Raw genomic sequence first — 23,380 nt, 5'->3', positions numbered from 1 at the left:
TAGAAACACCAGACTCGAGCAATCTGACGGCAAAGTTGTTGTGGGGGCTCTCGTAGGCTACATGGACTGTTTGAGTTTAGAGGGATGGATGCCAGTTGGCACTGTTGTGTGTGGGGTTAATGCGCACATTTTTCTTTTTTGCTCTGGGGGAAGTTTGTTTGTTGCTCTAATGTTGGAATGTGGTCTTCATAATTTTGTTTTTGACACACAATACATTTTTTCTAATATGTCAAAATGTCAAATGTTAATATGAGTGGATTGTCTCTCTCCATGTGGAATGTGAATGGGTTGGGGCACCCCATAAAAAGAAAGAAGGTTATTTCTTTTCTTAAACGTAAGAAATATGATATAGTGTTTCTTCAAGAAACGCATCTTTCCCCACAGGAAGCTGAAAAAGTTGGGAAGATATGGGGTGGACATGTTTTCTTTAGTGCTGGCTCAAGTAAGAACAGGGGAGTCATTACACTGAGAAGTAAACATCGACAATTCAAATGTCTCAAAATGATTAAAGATAAATTAGGAAGAGTCATTATTGTTTTAGCTGAAATTCAGGGGCAAAGGTTGATTTTGGCTAATATTTACGCACCTAACGCTGATGATCAGGGCTTTTTTATAGATCTTGAAGGGATGTTGCAAACCACTGGCACCCCTCATGATATAATATTGGGAGGAGACTTTAATCTTTTGATGGACTCAGTCCTTGATCATAGTGAAGCAAAAGTGTGTAAGCCCCCTAGAGCAACACTGACGCTTCACAGGATGTGTAAAATCTTGGTCTTACAGATATTTGGAGACTTTTGAACCCATCTGGTAAGGACTATAAATTTTTTATATAATTTTTTTATATTATACAATTATGTATTAATAAGTCCCCTTCCTGCTGGTCAGAGTGGATTGTGAGGGGGGTTACTACACTCTGTGACATGTATGAGAGTGGAGTGTTAAGATCTTTTGAAAATTTTGTTCAACGTATTGGGATTACCAGATCTCAATTCTATAGGTATTTACAGCTGCGCCATCTGCTCTGTATTGTTTTTGGGAGTAGCACATACCCCCCTAAAGTGGCAGATACTCTGGGAGAGGTGATTACTGCTTTGGAAAAGGTCATGAGGCATCAGTGTATTACTCCCTGCTAATTCAGAGTCTGGGGGACGGAGCTTCAACTTCTCTCAAGAGATTACGGGAGAAAGATTTACATTTGGTATTGGAGGATGGAATGTGGGCTAGGATTAAAAAAAATGTCAAGTCTGCATCTAGAGATGCAAGGGTTCGCCTTATGCAATTCAAGATTTTACATAAATTCTATTGGACCCCCTCTAGGTTGTATAGGCTTAGTCTTAAAGACACACCCACCTGCTGGCGATGCCAATCAGAAGATGGAGACACAACCCATGTCTTTTGGGGGTGTGTTAAGATCCAAGAATTTTGGTTGAAGGTTCACAGCTGTTTGTGTGACGTTTTGGGCACTCAAATTTTACTTTGCCCCAGACTCTGTATTTTGGGCGATGGGGCGGTTATACATATGGGGATAAACATATAAAAAACTGGGTTCTGACCAGTATCATGATTGGCAGACAAATTATTTTAAGGGGTTGGAAGTCGGACGGAGCGCCATCATTTCCGGAGTGGTGTACGGAGACGGGGAGGGTGGCAGCTTTCGAGGAGGTGGCAAGTAGAAGGCTGGGGTTTGGGGATTTGTTTGTTAGGAAGTGGGGCAGTTATTTGGCATTTTTGGGGGACTCTCGGGGAGGGGATTTGGAGAGAGAAGTTTAGTTTAATTATGTATGTTTATTCTATATATAAACTCAGCAAAAAAGAAATGTCCTCTTACTTTCAACTGCTTTTATTTTCAGCAAACTTAACATGTGTAAATATTAGTATGAACATAAAAAGGTTCAACAACTAAGAACAAGTTTCACAGACATGTGACTAACAGAAATGGAATAATGTGTCCCTGAACAGAGGGGGGTCAAAATCAAAAGTAACAGTCAGTATCTGGTGTGGCCACCAACTGCATTAAGTACTGCAGTGCATCTCCTCCTCATGGACTGCACCAGATTTGCCAGTTCTTGCTGTGAGATGTTACCCCACTCTTCCACCAAGGCACTTGCAAGTTCCCAGACAATTCTGGGGGGAATGGCCCTAGCCCTCACCCTCCGATCCAACAGGTCCCAGACGTGCTCAATGGGATTGAGCTCCGGGCTCTTCGCTGGCCATGGCAGAACACTGACATTCCTGTCTTGCAGGAAATCACGCACAGAACAAGCAGTATGGCTGGTGGCATTGTCATGCTGGAGGGTCATGTCGGGATGAGCCTGCAGGAAGGGTACCACGTGAGGGAGGAGATTGTTTTCCCTGTAACGCACAGCGTTGAGATTGCCTGCACGTCTTAAATAAAATCGTAAAATCGAGGGAACAGGTAGACAAGTATCTATATCCATAGTAAAACAAGTCCTTTATCGACATAACCTGAAAGGCTACAGTTTGCAAGTGCACATGGGGACAAAGATCTTACTTTTTGTAGAAATATCCTCTGGTCTAATGAAACAAAAATTGAACTGTTTGGCCATAATGACCACCGTTATGTTTGGAGGAAAAAGGGTGAGGCTTGCAAGCTGAAGAACACCATCTCAACTGTGAAGCATGGGGGTGACAGCATCATGTTGTGGGGGTGCTTTGCTGCAGGAGGGACTAGTGCACTTCACAAAATAGATGGCATCATGAGGAAGGAAAATTATGTGGATATATTGAAGCAACATCTCAAGACATCAGCCAGGAAGTTAAAGCTCGGTCACAAATGGGTCTTCCAAATGGACAATGACCACAAGCATACCTCCAAAGTTGTGACAAAATGGCTTAAGAACAACAAAGTCAAGGTATTGGAGTGGCCATCATAAAGCCCTTACCTCAATCTGATAAATTTGTGGGCAGAACTGAAAAAGCATGTGCGAGCAAGGAGGCCTGCAAACCTGACTCCGTTACACCAGTTCTGTCTGGAGGAATGGGCCAAAATTCCAGCAACTTGTGAGAAGCTTGTGCAAGGCTACCCAAAATGTTTGACACAAGTTAAACAGTTTAAAGGCAATGCTACCAAATACTAACAAAGTGTATGTAAACTTCTGACCCATTGGGAATGTGATGAAAGAACTAAAAGCTGAAATAAATAATTCTCTGTGCTATTATTCTGATATTTCACATTCTTAAAATAGTAATCCTAACTGACCTAATACAGAGAATGTTTTAATACGATTAAATATCAGTAATTGTGAAAAACTTAAATGTATTTGGCTAAGGTGTATGTAAACTTCTGATTTCAACTGTGTGTGTGTGTATATATATATATATATATATATATATATATATATATATATATATATATATATATATATAGTATATAAAACAGTAGATATACAGATACAGTAAACCAATGAAAGACTGTTTCCTCTTCAGCAGGATATGTAGCAATACTAAAAAGCAGGGTCCAAGATTAACATTCTGATACACCTAGCTGTTTTTAGGGCCCAAGCACAAAGTGTGGAGACTCTATTGTTCTTCTAAGGATTCTTCTTCTTCTCTGTAGCACCCCCATTTTCACAGTCACCAAAATTGGTACATATACAGATCTCATCAAGCCGGACAACTTTTGTGCTGACAGTCATAAACTCCGCCCAACAGGAAGTCGGCCATTTTGGATTGTTTGAAAAAAGTATGCTTTGGAATTTGAAATAATCCTCCTAGGGGATTCGTGTTACAGGTACCAAATGTGGGCGACATCATGCCATGACATTGACGATGCTAAATTGCAAATAGATTTTTAATATATCGAACGGTGTTGCCATGGCAACACGTAATGTCAAAAAATTGTAAACAGGAAGTGTTGCATATCTTCTGCATGCATCGTGTGATTTACATCAAAATTGAGCCATATGTTTGGCCTTCACATTGATGTGGCTATTGTGGGTCACGGTTGTAGCACCACCAACTGGCAGAAGGAAGTGTGGCACTTTTAACAGACTTTGAAATATCCCTCTTATGTTTACCTGAATTGCTTCAAATATTTTTAGAATAATGTTTAGAACAATGTCTACATAATGTGCAGATTTAAAATTCTGAAGGGATTCTTGATATCTTAAATAGTGTTGCCATGGCAATGCATTAAATGTAATTATTCCTTTTTATGTATATTCAAATGTTTTTGAGGTACTTGGCATGCTTGAATCTTCATGATATTTTGCACACACATCAGACTTGTCGGCCATTAGGCCTGGGCGAAAGTTAACACATGGGCATGGCTGGGGAGCTCTGTAGCATCACCTTTCCAAAAGAGGTGGGGTCAGTTTCTTCTATGGTCACCAAACTTGCTACATATATTGTTCTCATAAAGCTGGACAACTTAAAAAATTACAGTCATTAACTCCACCCAACAGGAAGTCAGACATTTTGGATTTAATGTGCATTTTTTTTTTTTTATTGCAGGCCCTGAAATTTTAAATCCTCCTCCTATGGAATTCATGTGACTAGCACCAAATTTGTGCAACATCATGCCAAGTCATTGTAGATGCTAAATTGCGAACAGATTTTTGATATCTCGAACGGTGTAGCCATGACGAGGCAATACATTTATGGTGATAAAAGGGAAATAGGATTAAACTTGATCAGTATGTTTGGTCATGTCGGCTAATCGCATTGATGTGGCTATTGTGGGTCACGGTCATAGTGCCACCAACTGACAACAGGAAGTGTGACACTTTGTGTGACTTTGAAATAGTCCTCTCATATTTACCCTCTCAAATGCATGTGCCCACCATGCTTTGTTTTCCTAGAGCCACCAGGTGGCGATGGCGCCGTAGTACTTGGGCCCATGATCACTGCTTGCAGCTATATTTTACTTCTTGTTTTTTTCTGTGTATCAAGACTTTTTATTATTATACAGTGATTGAATTTTCAATTTAGTTTTAACAGCATAGGCCTTTGTGTCACTTGTTGCATCACACATTATCCAGTCACTTGCTTAAACTACCTTTTCCAAAGAGCTAAAGTTTGATCTTTTCCTGGTAGACAATTTGTGGGCTCTATTTTTGTGAGTGCGCAAAGCGTGCAGCGTCTTATCCAATTTCGTGAGAGTGCAATTTTCGTGCCAGCACAAAGCACATGTGGGCATGGGTGGGAGTGTTTGTGCTATCTGTGGGTGTATACGCGCAAACTGTGGGTGTATTATATGTTAATAAAGGGGCGCAAAGCGCAGTCTGCTATTTTTCTGAGAAATAGGTCATTGCGAAAAGTAGTTTCAAAAGCACGTCTTATCTCAGTGAAAGTCCAAACTCAGTTCTTGCAGTTTGGAGATTCCACCAGCAGGTGGAAGTCCATGTCCAAACTCTGGAAATATAGTGGAACATCAAATTATATCCATGACGATTACTGTTGTAGCCATTTTATGAGAATTTACACTGGCGGCCAAAAGTTTGGAATAATGTATAGATTTTGCTGTTTCGAAAGGAAATTGGTACTTTAATTCACCAAAGTGGCAATCAACTGATCGCCAAGTATAGTCAGGACATTACTGATGTAAAAACAGCACCATCACTATTTGAAAAAGTAATTTTTGATCAAATCTAGTCAAGCCCCATTTCCAGCAGTCATCACTCCAACACCTTATCCTTGAGTAATCATGCAAAATTGCTAATTTGGTACTAGAAAATCACTTGCCATTATATCAAACACAGTTGAAAGCTATTTAGTTTGTTAAATGAAGCTTAACATTGTCTTTGTGTTTGTTTTTGAGTTGCCACAGTATGCAATAGACTGGCATGTCTTAAGGTCAATATTAGGTCAAAAATGGCAAAAAAGAAACAGCTTTCTCTAGAAACTTGTCAGTCAATCATTGTTTTTTGAAATGAACGCTATACAATGCTTGAAACTGCCAGAAAACTGAAGATTTCATACAAAGGTGTACATTACAAGGACAGAAAGAGATGTGGAAGGCCAGATGTACAACTAAACAAGAGGATAAGTACATCAGAGTCTCTAGTTTGAGAAATAGACGCCTCACATATCCTCAGCTGACAGCTTCATTGAATTCTACCCACTCAACACCAGTTTCATGTACAACAGTAAAGAGAAGACTCAGTGGTGCAGGCCTTATGGGAAGAATTGCAAAGAAAAGCCACTTTTGAAACAGAAAAAGAAAAAGAAAAGGTTAGAGTGGGCAAAGAAACACAGACATTGGACAACAGATAATTGGAAAAGAGTGTTATGGATCTTAACCCCATTGAGCTTTTGTGGGATCAGCTAGACTGTAAGGTGCGTGAGAAGTGCCCGACAAGACAGCCACATCTATGGCAAGTGCTACAGGAAGCGTGGGGTGAAATGTCACCTGAGTATCTGGACAAACTGACAGCTAGAATGCCAAGGATCTGCAAAGTCTGTCATTGCGAGGATTTTTTGATGAGAACTCTTTGAAGTAGTTTAAGAAGTTCTGAATAAAAAAAAAAAAAATTGTAATAGTAATTTTTCACGTTATTAATGTCCTGACTATACATTGTGATCAGCTGAATGCCACTTTGGTGTATAAAAGTACCAATTTCTTTCCATAAGAGCAAAATCTGTACATTATTCCAAACTTTTGGCCGCCAGTGTATATATGAGAGATTTATTTATGAGAATGAAATTGCACTTGACCCAGCCCATTAGCGCTTTGCGTGCGAAATTTCGCCAAACCCACTTGCGACTAGACTTCTCGCATGCTTGCACAAAAATACCAAAACTTCATGGCGATGCCCATTGACTTTGCATGTATGACTTATGGCATAGTGCTGCGCTTAGTGCTAGCGCTCTTAAAATAGGGTCCTGTATCTTTTGATCTGATTTGCTCATGTTGCTTGTCAGATAAAAAAAAAATATGCCAGAAACTAGTCAAAGACCAAAGAAGATTTTTTTACTAGTATTTGGCAAATGTTAATTTAGGACCGTGCTCCAAAGCATTAGAACCTCATGACCAAGACAAATCCAAAGGACAGAATCAAATCCTACTACATGAGCGAGACATTTTCTCTAAAATGTACAAGTTGTTCCAAATCCACCTCATTTTTCCTTAGGTAGGCTGAACACTTTCCTTCCCGAGTGTGTTTAATGATACAGTAAATGGCATACTGCACCTGTGTATTCTGTGTTGGACGCTGCAGATGATGTCGTCGATTCTAGTTCCCAGTTCTCCCCATTACCACTTACTGATGGACATGGTGACAAACAGCCCTCTGTAGTCTCTGGCCTGAGAATAAACATACACACACAAGTTCTGAAGCTGCAATTTGATAAAGACTGAGGGACTAATTTAGCAGGTGGACACTTTTTTTTCTACTGGAAAAAGACTCAACTCATAAATTCACCCCTCCAAAAAAATAAAGTACAATAAAGAGCACACTGTAATGCTGAGAAGCTGAAAGCTGAAAAAAAATTAAATCACAGAAGCAGAGCATGGATGAAGCAGCACAGACATATTCATTACACCATGACCTAACTTGGTCTGACACGACAAATGATTTTTCTGTACACACTGCAAGTGAAAGTGCTGCACAACACCACAGACACAGCCAATGAGGTCATATTTCTGGACCAATGAGATTTCACTGAGGGCGGGGCTAGTGATGAGCAACCAAAATAGAAACCAAGCGACTGACTAAATGTCTTGCTGCTCATTGCTTGTGCCAGTTGTGGCTGGTTAGGACATGATGTTACAATAAGTCTCATAAACAATGTGTGAAATTCTAAAGCTTCTTCAATTTATGGTCTAAATGAAAAGCCATTTTCTGTTGATGTGATGATATTGTATTGATTAAATACTGCAAAAAAGTTTAAATAATAAAAAAATAAAATACTGTAAAAAATAATACAAAATTAATACAACAAACAAAACATGAACACAATCAAGTAAACAAAGGCATGTTGTATTGCATGAATAATTCAGATGATTTTTAAAAGATTATTGTATTACAATTTGGATTTGTGTGCTCTTTAAATAAGCAATGAGCTGATTTAATCGTAAACTGATGTCCAAGCATATGAGTTTGACCTGCTCCCAAGCTAAAAATGACAGCCATATGCGCCCTGTGAGGTAATGGCATGGGTTTTATGCTCTCTGCAAACTGACCTTCCCTTTCTCACTTTAGAGGAGTTGAGAAAGAAACACAGACTGCCAGGTGACAGTCTGCTGCCTCTGAGCAACCAGCACAGAGAAAAGACAGAGATACCATAGACAGAGGGAGGCAGAGGGTTATGAATAAGACTGGTTTCACAGCAGTAAATGTTTACAGTAAATGAGTCTATTATTAATAGGTCTGAATATTAATATAAAAGCACGTTTGTAATCTCGACAACTAATGCTACAACTTTCTGTGTTTTTGAGCAACCACTCACATGGAAGATAATAGGGGATTGAAAAGGAGAAATGGTCTCACCTGGATGTCCTCTTATCTGATTGGACACTCTCATTGTCTGCCAAGTTAAGAGAGGCGAGAGACAAGCTGGACACGGAGTATCCACGTGGTCGTGACCCTGGACACACAGATATGCATAAAAATGATTTGCATACATTTTCTTTTAGAAGCCAAGAAACAATACAAAACGTATTGGGAAACAGCAAATTGTATGTTTTTGTAACTAGAAGCATTGCGACTAGATTGCATATAATAATCTTTGCTCCAAAACCTCCTACTAACCAACAAAATTATGAACACCCTGGGAAACTTAACACGAAGTCTTCCTTGGACATTTATCTCATTTTAAGTATTATCTGAATCTTGGTTAGAATATTTTCAATGCCTGAACTTGCATTTCTAAGCATTATTCCTAGATGTTCAGAGATGTTACTATAGAATCAGTAGTATGCAGTTTCTCTAGATTTAATTTTAGATAGAACTCAAGGAATATTTCTCAGATTTTTATTAAACAAACTATACAGTCTAAAAAGCATTTTCCAAATGGAGTGATGTAGAATTCATTGAAGAATAAACTTCATGAGTCAGTATACCTGTGGCTGTCCGTGCTGGAGGTTTTGGAGACTCCATAATGTCTCTGTGCATAGATTTGGGGCGTGGCTTTTTTTGTTTGACACTTGAAGAGCGGGGCTTAATGACACTGTCCATGTCTTCCATCAGTTTGAGCTGCTTCCTCCTCAAATACTCATTTTTTATGTAGTCCCGTCTTGCCTTCTCCTCCTCTTTCTTCTGACGTTCCTCCTCCACTTGTAATCTGTTCAAGTACACATGTATGTTTAACAACATTTCCTTTAAACAAATGCAAGTTGCCGTTTCAAATGTATTTATCAGCTTTAAACGCAGCACTTTCCATCAGTATATCTAATCATCTACCATAATCCATTTTCATGTATAGTGTCTTCATGGTAAAGTACTAAAGTTCACAGACCACAGCAAAACAAGTCATTTTCTCATTTTCTGTTGTAAACATCACAGCGTATGTGTTTTCTGTGAATATGTGGCGTGTGATTTGTGAGGTTTTCTGTTATGGCCTGTTGATTTTTGTTGTTTTCTCAGTTTGTGAGGTGTTTTTTTTTTTATTTATTTTTTTTTATACTTTGCTTCTTCTTTCTTCTGTTCCATCTCAGCCTCCTGTTGCTGTTTCTTGTTCTGCATCTCTCTCTCCCTCTGCAGCCTTTTCTCCATCAGAGCTGCTTTCTTCTGTGCAATATCCTCCTCCCCCTTCAGGTCATCCTAAATCACAGCACACACAAATACATTAATAATTAAAATATAAATGCTGTCATATTTTTAAAGCACAGGCACAGGTATCACAACATATGCTGTGTTCCATTCAAGTCGGATTTGGGATATTCCTACTAGATATCTCTGATCTCCGATCATAAAGGCATTCCATTGCCAGATGCTCGGAAGGTGACGTGTAAGGAAACAAAACTGTAATGCTCATTCAAGCTGTCAAACCACAAAAAGACAAACTTGTAACTGAAAATACATTGTCTAGACTATATGAAAGATGCATATATACAATATATCATCCACTGATGGCTAGAGTAAATAATCTTTGTCCTTTGATAATGATTTGGGTCGAATCGATAATCATCAAGAAAATCCTTCAATTATTTTTGCTTGAAAAAGGCATCGATCCCAAACCTAGTAAACATATGGTTATAGACTTTTTTTAAACATCAAAATTTTAGGTTTACTTTCATTAGGTTTCCGTATATTCTAATTACTTTAACGATTTTTGCCGTTCATCTTGAAATTCCTGTGTTCTGAAAAATACTTTAAGAAAAAATAGTACAAATATTGCTTTGACAAGTTTCAGTTGTTTAAGCAACTTACAGTATCTCTCTCTATATATATGAATGCAAATGCTCTCCATATTTCTTACATAGTAATATAAGTCTCACCCTGTAGAAGAAGCCACAGCACATCTTCTGGTCTGGTCTGGATTCTGGTCCAGTCTCTGTTTCTTTGCTGCTCTCCAGGTCATGTCCGTCCAGAGGCTTCAGCACAGAGAGTGGAACCTCAACCAGATACTTCCTCTCTTGTGACTTGGCTATATTTGTGTTGCCGATGGCCACCAAATGTTCTGCAATCTCTGTATTCTCTCCATCTTTGAATTCCTCTTTCTTCTGTCCTTGCTTCACCTCATCAGATGGTGGATTAGCAGCTGTTTGGTTTTGAGTGTTTGCATCAGATGATGGCTCGTCTTCGGACTCTTGCTTGTATGATTTCCATTTAGTTGTGTGGCCCTCACTTGAAGGTCCCTCGTCATGTCCCAGGTAGGCAGAAGAGCTTGTTTGAGTTTGGCTTGGCAAGAAGCGTCTAAGTCGAGGCAGGCTGTCCACCGACTGCGGGGTGTTGATCATGCGGCTGAAGGGGGTGACCTTAAGTTCATTGGGCCTTGGCGTTCTTGGTGTCCTGGCATGGAAGGAAGCTGACTTCCTTTTTATGGCTGATGGAGAACGGTGTGTTGTGCGTGGGGAGCCTGTGGACGACATGATGGGGGAGAGTGACCCCACAGAGCCACGGCCCACCACACTGCTGCTGCGCAACTCACGAAATGGTTTCCGTGGTGATGGATCTGGTGGAGAGATCACCCAACTCTGCTGGTCACGCATTTGCATGATGCATTCTTGCTGCTGGGCCAATCGCTGCATCTCTGTTTGCAGGAAGCTCAAAGATGTGTTCAGCCGCTCAATGGAACGCGTGTAATCTGCTAGGTCCACCTCCAAGCTGGCTTCCTCCAGGGGTGATTTTGGAGGTGCACCATCTGGTCTGCACCGTTCCAATGTAGAACTGGAGTCCATTGAATTTGAAAGTGTCTTTTGGGGTTGAGGGCCACTGGTCCTCTTTTCTTGACCATCTGGGCCCTCGCTATCACCCCCAAGTGGTGACATGACCCCTTTGCGTCTGACCACATTGAGGAAGGCTGTCTTGCCCATGCGCTGCCTGTGATGTGTGAAAGCTGCTTCTACCTTTTTCTTCTGGGCCTCAATAGCTCTGCGTTTCTCCTCCAATTTCATCTTCAGCTGCACCATCTCTGACGCCAGAAGGTGTGAGGGGTCACGGGGTGACGCGAGCAGAACGGGGCCATGTGCATCAGGAGTAACAGAGCGTGCTGTACCAGTCGCTTCCACATTTGTGACATTTATCTCGCCACTCTCAGGTGTGTTCCCACCACTTCCACTACTGCTGCCATCGCCGTGGTTCAGTTTACGGAACTTCTGCTCGGCAAAGCTGGTCATACGCACTGCAGAACCCAAAGAGGAGGCCATACTGGTGGCCAGAGAACGCATTCCCAAAAGGCCTAGGCATGGACTGCCTTCTGTCTCCAGAAGTGGACATGAACGAGCCTCATAGTCTTGGTCCATGTCCGAGTAATCCTTCAAGGATGAATCCTCATCTTGTCCATCCTGAATGTCCTCAGTACGGACGTGGATTCCAGTATCCATGTCGGTGGAGGTGGAATTCAGGTCAGGATCATCTACTCGGGCCTTGGAAAGGGAGTCCTCTGGATTGTTCGCGTCAGCAGCAGCGCTGTTGGGGGACGTTGGGTTGTGCAAGAAGAAGGCGCTGTCCCCAGATGGGGGCTGCAGGCTGCTGTGGGGTCGCTCTGAGTCGTGGATGATCTTCAGGGCTTCTTCTATACTAGGGGTGCTAGGCTGAGGGCAAGGGTCATAGGGAGGGCTGGGGTTATCTGTCAACACACCATTTGAGTACCTGAAACATGGAATAGTCTTTCAGTGACCATGAAAATTTGGATAATATATATTAAATAAAACAGCTTATAACTAAACTACCATGTTACCAAACTACCAAATCAATGATAGACAAAAAGCAGTAGGGATGGGAACTGTAAGGAATTGAATGATTCTTTTTCAGATTCTGATTCCTTCACGATTCCATTATCGATTTATTACAACAAAATTCTGTTCTGATTGTGTATATTTACCTACACGACATACTATATCAAATATCAGTAATTACACTGATTTAAGTCTCACAAACCTTAAGTAAACAAAACACAGTTCACAGTTCATTTCGAATCAGATCTGACTGAAGGTGACTTGTGGTTCAGTGAGTCAGATGTTAATTCAGGAACCACTCTGACTGAATCGTTAGACTAATTCAAACTAACAACACTGAGTTCAAGACAGATTTATGAGGCCTTTGACCATTATAAAGGACCAGCAAATAAGAGTCATTCATTTGCGAATTGGACTACAATGATCGCGCTGTATGCTTATTTTTATTTTATTTTTTTGCTGTAGATTTAGTAGTGGTGCAGCAAACACTATACTATTAAACGATGCCAGAATATTTTGGTAGTGTTTCGTCCACACCAGCAAAAGAATGCAGATCATCAAGAATCATTAACGGAACTGAACGTCTTGGAAATCATTCCATTTCTGTATATTTTTTAAATAAAGCAGACTATGTCAGAAGCTGATATGCAATGGAAAACACAAACGGCATCAGACCAATGGCCTAGTACAGTGGTTCTCAACTGGTTTTGCCAGATTTTACACTGGACATCAAATGGCAACCCACCATAGTAAAAAAACATAACCTATATTTAATGTATCCTGGGTCGCATTTGTTTTTATCTTGCATAGTTTTTTTCATGGTTTTCAAGTATAAATGCATGCATCGAGTGACATTTTGTTTTGTTGATGTCAACAACAAAAAGAAGTTTTCTTCCACCTTTTAAAAGTTGATGAGCATATTGATGAGCCCAGTAGATTTACTATCCAGTTTACTTCCTAATATCAAAAATCATTCTAACAGAACATATATTACACAGGAGGAAAAACTTTATTCGTTGGAGTCTTAGAGGTCCAGACTTTAAAGCCATTTATGTATTTGCCCTTATATTTACAGTGTAATGATTATAAGCACAGGCATAAGACCATGACGGCCCCTCATTACTATGGCTATAAGTCAATATAGCTAGTTTTTCTGATAATATAATAATAATAATAATAATTAGTTATAGTGTTAATGAAAAATAGCACAGATTCTACCTAATAGATTATTTAATATGTAACTATAACATGTCAAAATATCACAGTTACTGTTACTACTGTAAAATCGTGAAACATTTTTGTATGGGTGTGTAATTTTAAAAACAACAACTTTATTTTGCCACATAGCACACTGTTGCTCTGTTCCACCTCACTGCTGTTTATAATGTCGGGGCTGCCCGTTTGGGAGGTTTGAATTCCTCCATAGCGATTTAAACTAGAAAAATTCTCACTAGAATTCAAATGGGCGTTGATGCGCACGGGCAAGCATGCACGCCAGATTTACAGTGGATTAGAGAGCAGATCATTGACGTGAGTTGTTCCATTACACTTGCTCGAAAAACAAGCTTTAATCGCACCGTGAAAATATCATATTGCTGATAAGATGCCTTTTGCATGTATAAAGTGCTGAAATTTTACTGAGGCGGCTGGCAAAATATTTTCAATGGGAGAATCATGTATGTTCTTTCCCTGCTGTCCGCAACCCAGTCTGAACAGACCTGCGACCCACTTTTGGGTCACAACCCACCAGTTGAGAAACACTGGCCTAGTGGTTAGCATACATGCCATTGAGCTGTGGTGCTCATGTGGGCAATGCAAATGCCTTTCCTCATTATATTACTACATACTTTCAGCTCTCTCTTGCCTGTCATTAAGTGTCAAAAAGGCCCAAAATACAAAGTTAAAAAAGAAAAAAACTCAAAAGATGTACCCAGTGTAGTTTCCCTGGAGATGTCTGCTGGGTTGTCTGTTGAATTTCTCATCATCTTCCTCATGTATTCTGCTCTGGGTATTTCCATTAATGGGCTGGAATGAGAGGTTCCTCCGAACGGCTCGGGCCGCGTGGTGAACTTTAAAACCTAAACCTTCAGTGCTCGCAGATCGGCTCAGCCCACGACCTGAAGATGTACTCAAGTTGTCATCAAGAGGAATCTCAAAGGATATCCCATGAGCTGAAGACCTGTGGTGAAGAGGAGGAGTTATTCTGGAGAATGAAAAGCATTGAAACTGGAGGGGAAATTTCCGCTAGTGGACATTATCTTACTAGTAGAAATATTCCTGCAAAAATATATTTAAAAACAGCCTTATATTCTCAGTTACAAAATGTTAATATCTGGCCTGATCTGATAAAACAATTAGATATTAAGATAGAGTTAGTAGAGAAAACAAACCGTTTCTCTTTTGGCCATGTCCCCACACACCCGTCCACATACGACATGGAAGATGGTCGCCTGATAACTGCTGTGAGAGAGGAAAAACACCAATTTACCAAAAGCAAATATATACCTACTCTTATAACCTTTCTTTTAATAGTGCCAGGCTGCATTTGAACTCTTACCCGAGTTGTCATTAGTAGGTTGTGACCTATGGGAAGAAAATTGAGTGTTTGAAAAACTGTATAAAATCAGACTCAAATAATCCGGCACATTTTTTCATGATAAATGATTAAAAAAATTAATTCATTGTGTAACTGTGTTCACAAACCTCAACTGGTCTGGACTTCCTGGTCTGTGGATCAGGTTTTGTTTGGTTATGGGTGCCATTTTATTGGATTCAGATGGGTTGGAAACTACAATAAGGGATTTAAATAAACTTAGTGTTAGAAAAATGCAAGACATAGGCATCAAACATAATTAGACGACTCAAGATGAACCTCACCTTTGGTACTGACTGTACGGGGCTGAACAAAAGATGGTTTCACAACTTCACACCACCAGAACAGCTCTGCCATAAACACAAGGTAGTTATTCTGAAAAACACACACACACACACACACACACACACACTTACATGAATAGGGAGAAATGGAACAGAGCAAAGACAAAGTCACCTTGAAGAGACATTCATGGATAAAATTTGGGTACTCTCTCTTGAATTTCCGCCCCTAGGAACTGAGGGGAAAAATGAATGAAGTGTGCAATGGAAGAGAAGTAGCTCTTCTCTTGTAGTCTGACAGTAACCACAAGGTTTCTCTGTTCTCTAGATTCAGACAGCCTTTTCAGACCCTTTCAGACTGTAGAGTAAGAACACTGAGAATGTTTGCAGTGATGCTTGTTATAATAAGATCCAAAAAATTGTGCTGATTTAACACTCTCAAAAGCATACATGACAGATTAAGACTGTTTAGGTTGTCTTTGACAAGCACAAGCACAAGCACAAGCTATTGAAATGTCATCATATCTGTGCCAAATCAATTGATTATCATACTGCATTGAAACCAATGGCACAGCAGCCTTGAGAAGAGTCTCTTTCTGTAGAGTGCATCAAAGGGTGTTCTGACCTGACAAGAGCAACAAAGCAGCCGGGATTGGCTGACACAAACAGAACAGACCCAGCACTCTCTTTTTCTGCTCTCTGATTAATTATTCGGTCCTGACACCTTTATTTCAGCACAGTCAATGGCTGTTACACCTCATGAAAAAGGCCTCACATAGCAATCACACCACACAAGGTCTAAATCACCAGGGAATTCATCAAATGTGACTTTGCTTTACTGCAGAGCATATATTTGGCTGAGGCAGCTGAAAAGCATTTTTAAAAGTTGAAACACATTTTAATTTGGTTTACATAATCACCCATAGCAATTGTGCTTATCTGAAATTACAGCAACTCTTAAATTACTGGATTTAACTGGCTATAAATCCACCCTTGCCAGTCTGAAAAATGTAATGCATTTCACCCCAAAAATATGCTCAATAGCTAGTGTTATAACCAGTGGAGGTCTGTCAGAGAAAGCAAGGGAGGCTTAAGCCTTCTGAAAATGTAGCCTATTCAAAATCAAGCCAGCACTTTAAGTGGTAAAATTAACTTTTGTTTAAGTCAAAGTAATTACAGATTAATGTGCATAACTCGGATATGTATGTACACCTACATATTCATGCGATTGTCTAATTAGCCAATTGTGTGGCAGCAGTGCAATACATAAAATCGTGAACATATGAAAAAATGTGATCTCAGTGATTTCGACCGTGGCATGATTGTTGTTGCTAGACGGGCTGGTTTGAGTATTTCTGTAACTGCTGATCTCCTCTGGATTTTCATGCACAACAGTCTCTAGAGTTTATTCAGAATGGTGCAAAAACACAAAAAACAAGAGAATGGCCAGACTGGTTCAAGCTGACAGAAAGGTTACAGTAACTCAGATAACCACTCTGTACAATTGTAGTGAGCAGAATAGAATCTCAGAATGCATAACACATCGAACATTGAGGCGAAAGGGCTACAACAGGAGAAGACCACCTTTCTACTGAGGTACACAGATGGTAGGCCCACTGCAGCCACTGCATCAGTGAGTGTGTGTATATATATATATATATATATATATATATATATATATATATATATATATATATATATATATATATATATATATTACACACACACATGAATGCCAGAGGAAGATGAAAGTATAAAGGCTTCACTTATGTAAGATATTAAAATGCCGTAATTATATTTGCTACTGTCCTAAATGCACCCAAAAAATCAAAAGGGAGGCAAAACTAAATTTGCCTTCTTCCACATAAACAACCAATCACATATGTATTTGGCATAATGAAGGAATGGAGGATGGAGTTCCTGTACACATGTACGATTAAATGTTAGGTGGACTGGGCCCTCCATTCATTTATAAATGTTTGTATTTGGTCATTGTCAGTAAATGACACTGCATGATTTGTTATATTTGTTTATTATAGAGACAAGTGTTGGGTTGGTGTTCGGAAAGATTATAACTGCCACATAATGGTTGGTGTGTGTGTGTGTGTGAAGTAATGGCTACAAATTTAGGACTGTTTTTATCTGAAGAAACCACACTGCTAACATACCTTACACAACTCTGTCAAAGTCAGCCCACTTGGCAGCAGCTGGAAGAGTGTTCTGGTATACAATCCAGACCCGCACACGCACACACAAACTATGACTCAGTCATCCCAAACGGTCAGATTTAAAACATGCACTGGTCATTTTTCCCTTCCTGTCTCAGCCCCGCTAAAGTTCCCTGAAATACTCCAGTAATCACTCATTCAGTCATGGTTTTGAACTGAAAGATTTTCAGTGGAAAATCACCAAAAAAAGTGCAATTCTGCCCACAATCTGCATCCTAGGAACCACCACATAAAGTTGAAACACTGAAGAACCAAATGGGACTCTCTTTAATAACACAGAGAACTTAAATCTGTAACAAAACGATATATTTTTTTCATTTCCAGAAGAAAATGTGGTGCTTGCTTGTGCAAATATTGCTACAAAGGCAAAACACAGTAACTTCTCAGACACTACACCTAAGACAAATGGCTTCAAAGTTACTTAAAGTGTGATTCTTGTTGTTACTGCAATTTTCACATTCTGTTTTCTCTGAATCTGAGTATAGTTGAGCCAAACCATACACAGCACATATAGTCTAAGAGACCTGATATCTGTCATAACTCAATTTCGACAAAACGTGTAGTTGCTGGGATGTGTCTTTGCAGGGCAGCATAGTAGCAAGACTAGATATACAGTCAAGACATCCATATACAGTACCGTATCATGCAACCTACAGTATCATTCCAGTTGAAGTTGAAAATCTCAAAACGCAGCAACTTACATCACTTCTCTTCAAAAAAGAAAAGTTCAGAGTTCAGAATGTGGACATCAGGCTTTACCTTAATGGTGCTGGAGGCATAGAGCATATCCTCCAGGGTGAAGTGACAGCAGTTGTTGAAATTTTCTCTGCAGAACTCCTGGATCAGCTGAAGATTGTACAGGCTGTCAGCCAATGACATTGTTTCTTTGACACAGATATCTATAAGGGGAGGGAACAAACCAACAGCCAATGGCATTAGTAATTTAACTATAGGGGCTGTTACAAACACAAGTAGAAGCCAGTCAAGTTTCATAAATGTTTGTAGGGGCGGGAACAGAATGTGTGATGTAATGAGCAGACTCCCTAGAGTCACGGGGTGGGGATGTGTTTGTTTGTGTTTGAACAACTGCTCACTTTTCTCACTCAAACTTCCATTCACTCACTGCTAGTTTGTCTTTTCCTTTCTCTCATGATGTCTTCCACCCTCACATACTGTAAATTCTTATAATAGCTCTCTTTCTTTCTCTGATTACACAAATGTATTCTCTAAACTGAACGTCTCGGATTCAGCAGCATTCCATTCAACACGGAAAGTCAGAATTTCCAACTTCCTACTAGGAAAAGTGCAATGGAATGCCACTTGAAGTCTGACTTCCAAATTGGAAACTCAAGCAGAAATCTTAAACTACGATTTCGCAGAAATGCAGGTGCGTGAAGTCACACAAACACATCAGCACCCAGGGAGATGCAAAAAGTTAATGATAAACATTCACTTTTATTAAATAATATCGATCATTGAGTCAAAGTTCCTACATTACATGATATTAAAGTTTGATTAACAAACATTTGCAGAGACAGATGTACAAAACATGGTAAATTATACTCTCTTTTGATAATTGTTGCTTCATTGTTTATAAATTGGGTTGCTAGGAGATGTCTCTGGGGACAGTCAAACACTTGCTAAGCTAAAGGTAGCATAGCAGTTTTGTTTGCTTGTACGTCATCTTCTGAGCATCGGGCAATGGAATGCCTTTATTGTCGGAGATATCAAGTCGGTATTTCCCACATCTGATATTGAATGAAACGCAGCATTAGCCAATACAAATTTGTTACTTCTATGAAACAGACTTACAAAGCCAAAGGAACCCTGTCATTGTATCACTCTAAGTCTATAAGTTTACACAGTAAAAGTTCAGTGTCCTTTAGATTATCTGAAGGTTGATGTTTTTTTCCCCCTGTCATGAGGGACTTTAAAGAGATTTTAGTAGTTAATCTGGTTTTCCTGATGCAGTTTGTGTGTGTGTGTACATCTGTTATCTACAGGGCCAGATTAAGGGCTATGTTCTACTGGGTTTTTTGTAGAGGGTTTATCTGTGCAGGGCTCTGTTGGAGTAAAGGGCTGTACTCTCTCAACTACTGTACACCTCACTGAAACACAAACTTGAGACATTGGAAAATCACTCTCTCACGAAGCTCTCTCTATTTTGAGGGTCACAAGAAGAAAAAAATGGAATGTGTGAAAAAGTTACAATTATTTTTGTAATAAAGCACAATCAAATAGGGCCATTTTGAGTATTTTAATCATACTTAATTTTTTATGAGATATATGGAAAGACAAGACGTACAGTATGTCTTACATAGGATATTTTTTTAAGGTGTGCATTGCGATAGTGGTAAGGATGCAGGTTTTGTTTAAAGACATGGCAAAACTGCTTGTTCTAATTGTACAGTACTGAGCAACAATCAAAACAACAGGTTAGCCAGCCAAACCAAATCAGTGACTATGGCAAAGCGTCAGGTAGAAGAGAAAAATGTGGTAAAAAGAAAACAAGGATTTATTTGGTTTTATTTATTTATTCATCATTTATTTCTTTATTACTTATGTGGATTTATTATGATTTAATTATTTGTACTGAATTTAGTTTCATTGAGGCAATGGAGAAAGTGCGAATTGAGTGTGTGATTTGTAATGAGAGACTAGCGAATGAAACTTGAACAAACTCTGCGCGCGATTGTCACTTGGTGTCACTTGAGCGCTCATGGAAAAGAACAAGATATTCTCCATGTCATTTCAACATTAACAGATTGGGTGAAAACATGAGAAATTATACATTTCAGTAAGTTGTATGATATCGTTCAACATGACCTTTGATATTCATTCACGCTATACGTCGGAAAGAGCGTTGCGCCCCGCTTCCTTTGAATGTGCAGCCGACACGATCTGTCACACACAGCATTACAAAACACTACTTCTGGTTCAAATAATGGAGCATGTCACATTTGTGGAAATGTAGCTAATGGTAAAATTGTATATATTATACACAGTCTATATGCAATTTGGAACAAAGACGATTACGTTTGTGTTCTCTGGAATAGACAGTGCCCTTTTTTCCCTAACAAAATTCAGTAGGCTATATTCGGGCAGTGGGGACGCCGATGTTCCACACGTTCTGATGACATCATCATAGGATTATCGCTGGGCATATCGCATTTTCCAACAATTTAATCGCATATATTTATTTCCTTCATATCGTTCTGAAGAGCCATAAGAGCACCAAACACCCTCAGCAGTCATATCACCCTGTAGCTCAAGACTGGTTGTCTACTGAAGCTAAGCAGGGCTGAGCCTGGTCAGTACCTGGATGGGAGACCTCCTGAGAAAACTAAGGTTGCTGCTGGAAGGGGTATTAGGGAGTCCAGCAGGGGGTGCACACCCTGTGGACTGTGTAGGTCCTAATGCTCCAGTATAGTGATGGAGACACTATACTGTAAAAAGGCACCTTCGGATGAGATGTTAAACCAAGGTTCTGATTCTCTGTGGTCATTAAAAATCCCAGGACATTTCTTGAAAAGAGTAGGGGTGTAACCCTGATGTCCTGGCCAAATTCCCCCCATTGGCCCTTACCAATCATGGCTTCCCAATAATCCCCATCCATTAATTGGCTCTATCTCTTCATTCTCTCCTCTCCACCAATAGCTGGTGAGTGTACTGGTGCACTATGGCTGCTGTTGCATCATCCAGGTGGATGCTGCACACTGGTGGTGGTTGAGGAGAGTCCCCTGTTCATGGTGTAAAGTGCTTTGAGTGTAGTGTCAGAAAATTGCTAAATAAATGTAACATTCATTCAGATGGTGGGTTGTACTATCAAAACAGACCCCAGAACTTCAGGGATCTTTTGAATAGAGCTCAAATTAAAATCAGACTTTAAAAATTTTGTATGCATACATAAATATGCATATAACTTCAATATTAGGTGAATATCCTATATCACAATATTAATGTCTCACATTTTTAGTTTTATATTTGCAAGTTTTATAGGTTAAGAATAAAATGGATACATTTGTTGAGAACTTGAAGTGATTTCTCCTCTGATGCACTGATATTCACATTACCAGATTATATTTTGCTCCTGTTCCAAGGAAAATCTATTCTTGTGAACAAGTTAGTTGTTTTCATTGAGCCGGTGGTGAATTCATTCACGTTGCTCCCATCAGTAATTTAATTGCAGGAGAGGGGGTCGTTTGGGATTTTGAATGTTAAAATAGGGGTCCCTAGATTATGTGCCTAGTCTAGTCTAAATCTAGTTTTAGTCTCAACTAATATTAGGGACTGTTTATATTTCACACACAGAATGGGTTATTGCATTAAATGACAGTGCAACTGAGTGAAACAAATGCGAAGCACACTGTTTTCAATTTCACACGCAGTCTTAAAAATGTGGCGCTCATGTACGAGACACTTAAAAAACAGAGAGACAAAGCAACAGTCAAAGACGTACAACTAGTGTATGTTTACATAGAAAGAACCATATCCATATCTCCCAAACCACAAACAAATGCTTCCTACAACAATACCTTCTAGTGGTACTGCATCAGGACAGTAAAAGTGAAACAGCGCCGCCAGCGCACAGCCATCTGTGTTGTCCTTCAGTAGATTTTCCACCAGAGGAAGACAAAGAGCTGGGCGTGCTTTAGAGTTCTCTCTCTTGAACCGCCCCTGTGGATTACAAACACAGCTCAGTTGCTATGACAGCAAAATTGTTAAAATGGGAATGCATCATAACAAGAGCCACATAAGTCAGTTAAAGGGACACACACACCCACACACACACACACACATTTGCTGAGTTCCCTAAATGAACACATACTATAGACTTCTATTGTTTTTTTTTATATAAAGCTAACAATAATAACTATAAACTAACCCTAACCAACACCCTAAATCTAACAGAAAACTTTATGCATTACTAGAATAATAAAAATAAATTAATGATTTCATTTATGTATGGACTATGAATTGTTTTTCTGGATGATGATGTCCTAAAATGTCCCCAAAGGGAGGTTTTGTCCAATTCAGCTGGGTACAAATTTGTCCCCAAACTACAGCTAAGCGAGTACACACACACACAATTATAGAATACAAAAACTCTTACACATAAAGTGATGTATCTCTCTCCCACACAAGACATTCAAGTTCAAAGGATGTAATCTTGGTTTTAGTCACTCAAACATGACTGTATTCAAGTACATATTGTAATCACTCCACAATGAAACTGTATATGTGATAAACTCAACCTAATATTTCCACTATTATCTATGGTAAGTGAATATTTTCTATAAAAATTAAAACAATAGTTTTTAGCTCTAAGCAGCAGCATTTGACGTTGTTGTGATGGATGTCTATTTATTTGTAAAGGTATTGTTTATATACTGGCACAAATTGACAATCTAAAGAGAAAGAAAAGCTCTCATTTGTTTTTATGAGATCTGAACCTGTACAAGCACACAAGACATGTAAGTTTATAGAGTGTTTGTGTAATCTTGTTTTTTGTAATCTCACTCAAATATGACCATTGGCAAGTATATTGTAAATGAATAGATTTACCTAAGGAAAGTTTCAGCTGAAGTAAATGAAGTTGGTGTCTATTTATAGAGACTGTGTATATACTCATGGTAGGACAAAAAGAGCAAAATACGATGCTATGATGCATCAGCCAACCAACAAATATGTTTTTTTTTTCTTTTTAATGATTCATTCTTTCTTCTTTAGCTTTGGAACACAAGCCATTTTCACTTTTTCACTCAAAAGAGTCTGTTTATCAAATTTTGCATTATTCACAAGGCATCAATGTTAAAAATGTAAATAAATATGTAATAAACAACACTGCTTTGTCTTTTTCTGACACAATAGCCTAGTTATAAATTGTACAGCATGTACTTTTTTTATTTTGGGATGCTTTCCGGCAAGTAATACTGGTTTGGATATGTGTTCCTGCAAGTTCTCCACCCCACAC

At 39.3% G+C, this 23,380-nt stretch overlaps 1 protein-coding gene across 3 annotated transcripts in view; it reads right to left on the bottom strand.

Moving 5' to 3' along the window:
- LOC127443106 (calmodulin-regulated spectrin-associated protein 2-like) overlaps positions 1–23,380 on the bottom strand; it is an 89,140-nt gene that overhangs the window by 6,915 nt on the left and 58,845 nt on the right. Inside the window, exons 5-17 of one of the 3 annotated variants that reach the window (XM_051701620.1) lie at positions 21,942–22,083; positions 18,166–18,305; positions 15,182–15,272; positions 15,008–15,092; positions 14,862–14,887; positions 14,695–14,764; positions 14,235–14,483; positions 10,403–12,218; positions 9,589–9,725; positions 9,026–9,246; positions 8,454–8,550; positions 8,147–8,212; positions 7,155–7,267 (exon numbers count right to left, since the gene is read on the bottom strand). In XM_051701620.1, the coding sequence (XP_051557580.1) occupies positions 7,155–7,267; positions 8,147–8,212; positions 8,454–8,550; positions 9,026–9,246; positions 9,589–9,725; positions 10,403–12,218; positions 14,235–14,483; positions 14,695–14,764; positions 14,862–14,887; positions 15,008–15,092; positions 15,182–15,272; positions 18,166–18,305; positions 21,942–22,083 (3,253 nt within the window). The remainder of the gene's footprint in view (positions 1–7,154; positions 7,268–8,146; positions 8,213–8,453; positions 8,551–9,025; positions 9,247–9,588; positions 9,726–10,402; positions 12,219–14,234; positions 14,484–14,694; positions 14,765–14,861; positions 14,888–15,007; positions 15,093–15,181; positions 15,273–18,165; positions 18,306–21,941; positions 22,084–23,380) is intronic. The other 2 variants (XM_051701621.1, XM_051701622.1) reach the window with 2 other exon arrangements.

Source organism: Myxocyprinus asiaticus, chromosome 6 (assembly GCF_019703515.2).
Source record: "Myxocyprinus asiaticus isolate MX2 ecotype Aquarium Trade chromosome 6, UBuf_Myxa_2, whole genome shotgun sequence".
In the NCBI taxonomy this organism is placed as follows: domain Eukaryota; kingdom Metazoa; phylum Chordata; class Actinopteri; order Cypriniformes; family Catostomidae; genus Myxocyprinus; species Myxocyprinus asiaticus.
This window is presented reverse-complemented; position numbering and strand designations above follow the sequence as displayed.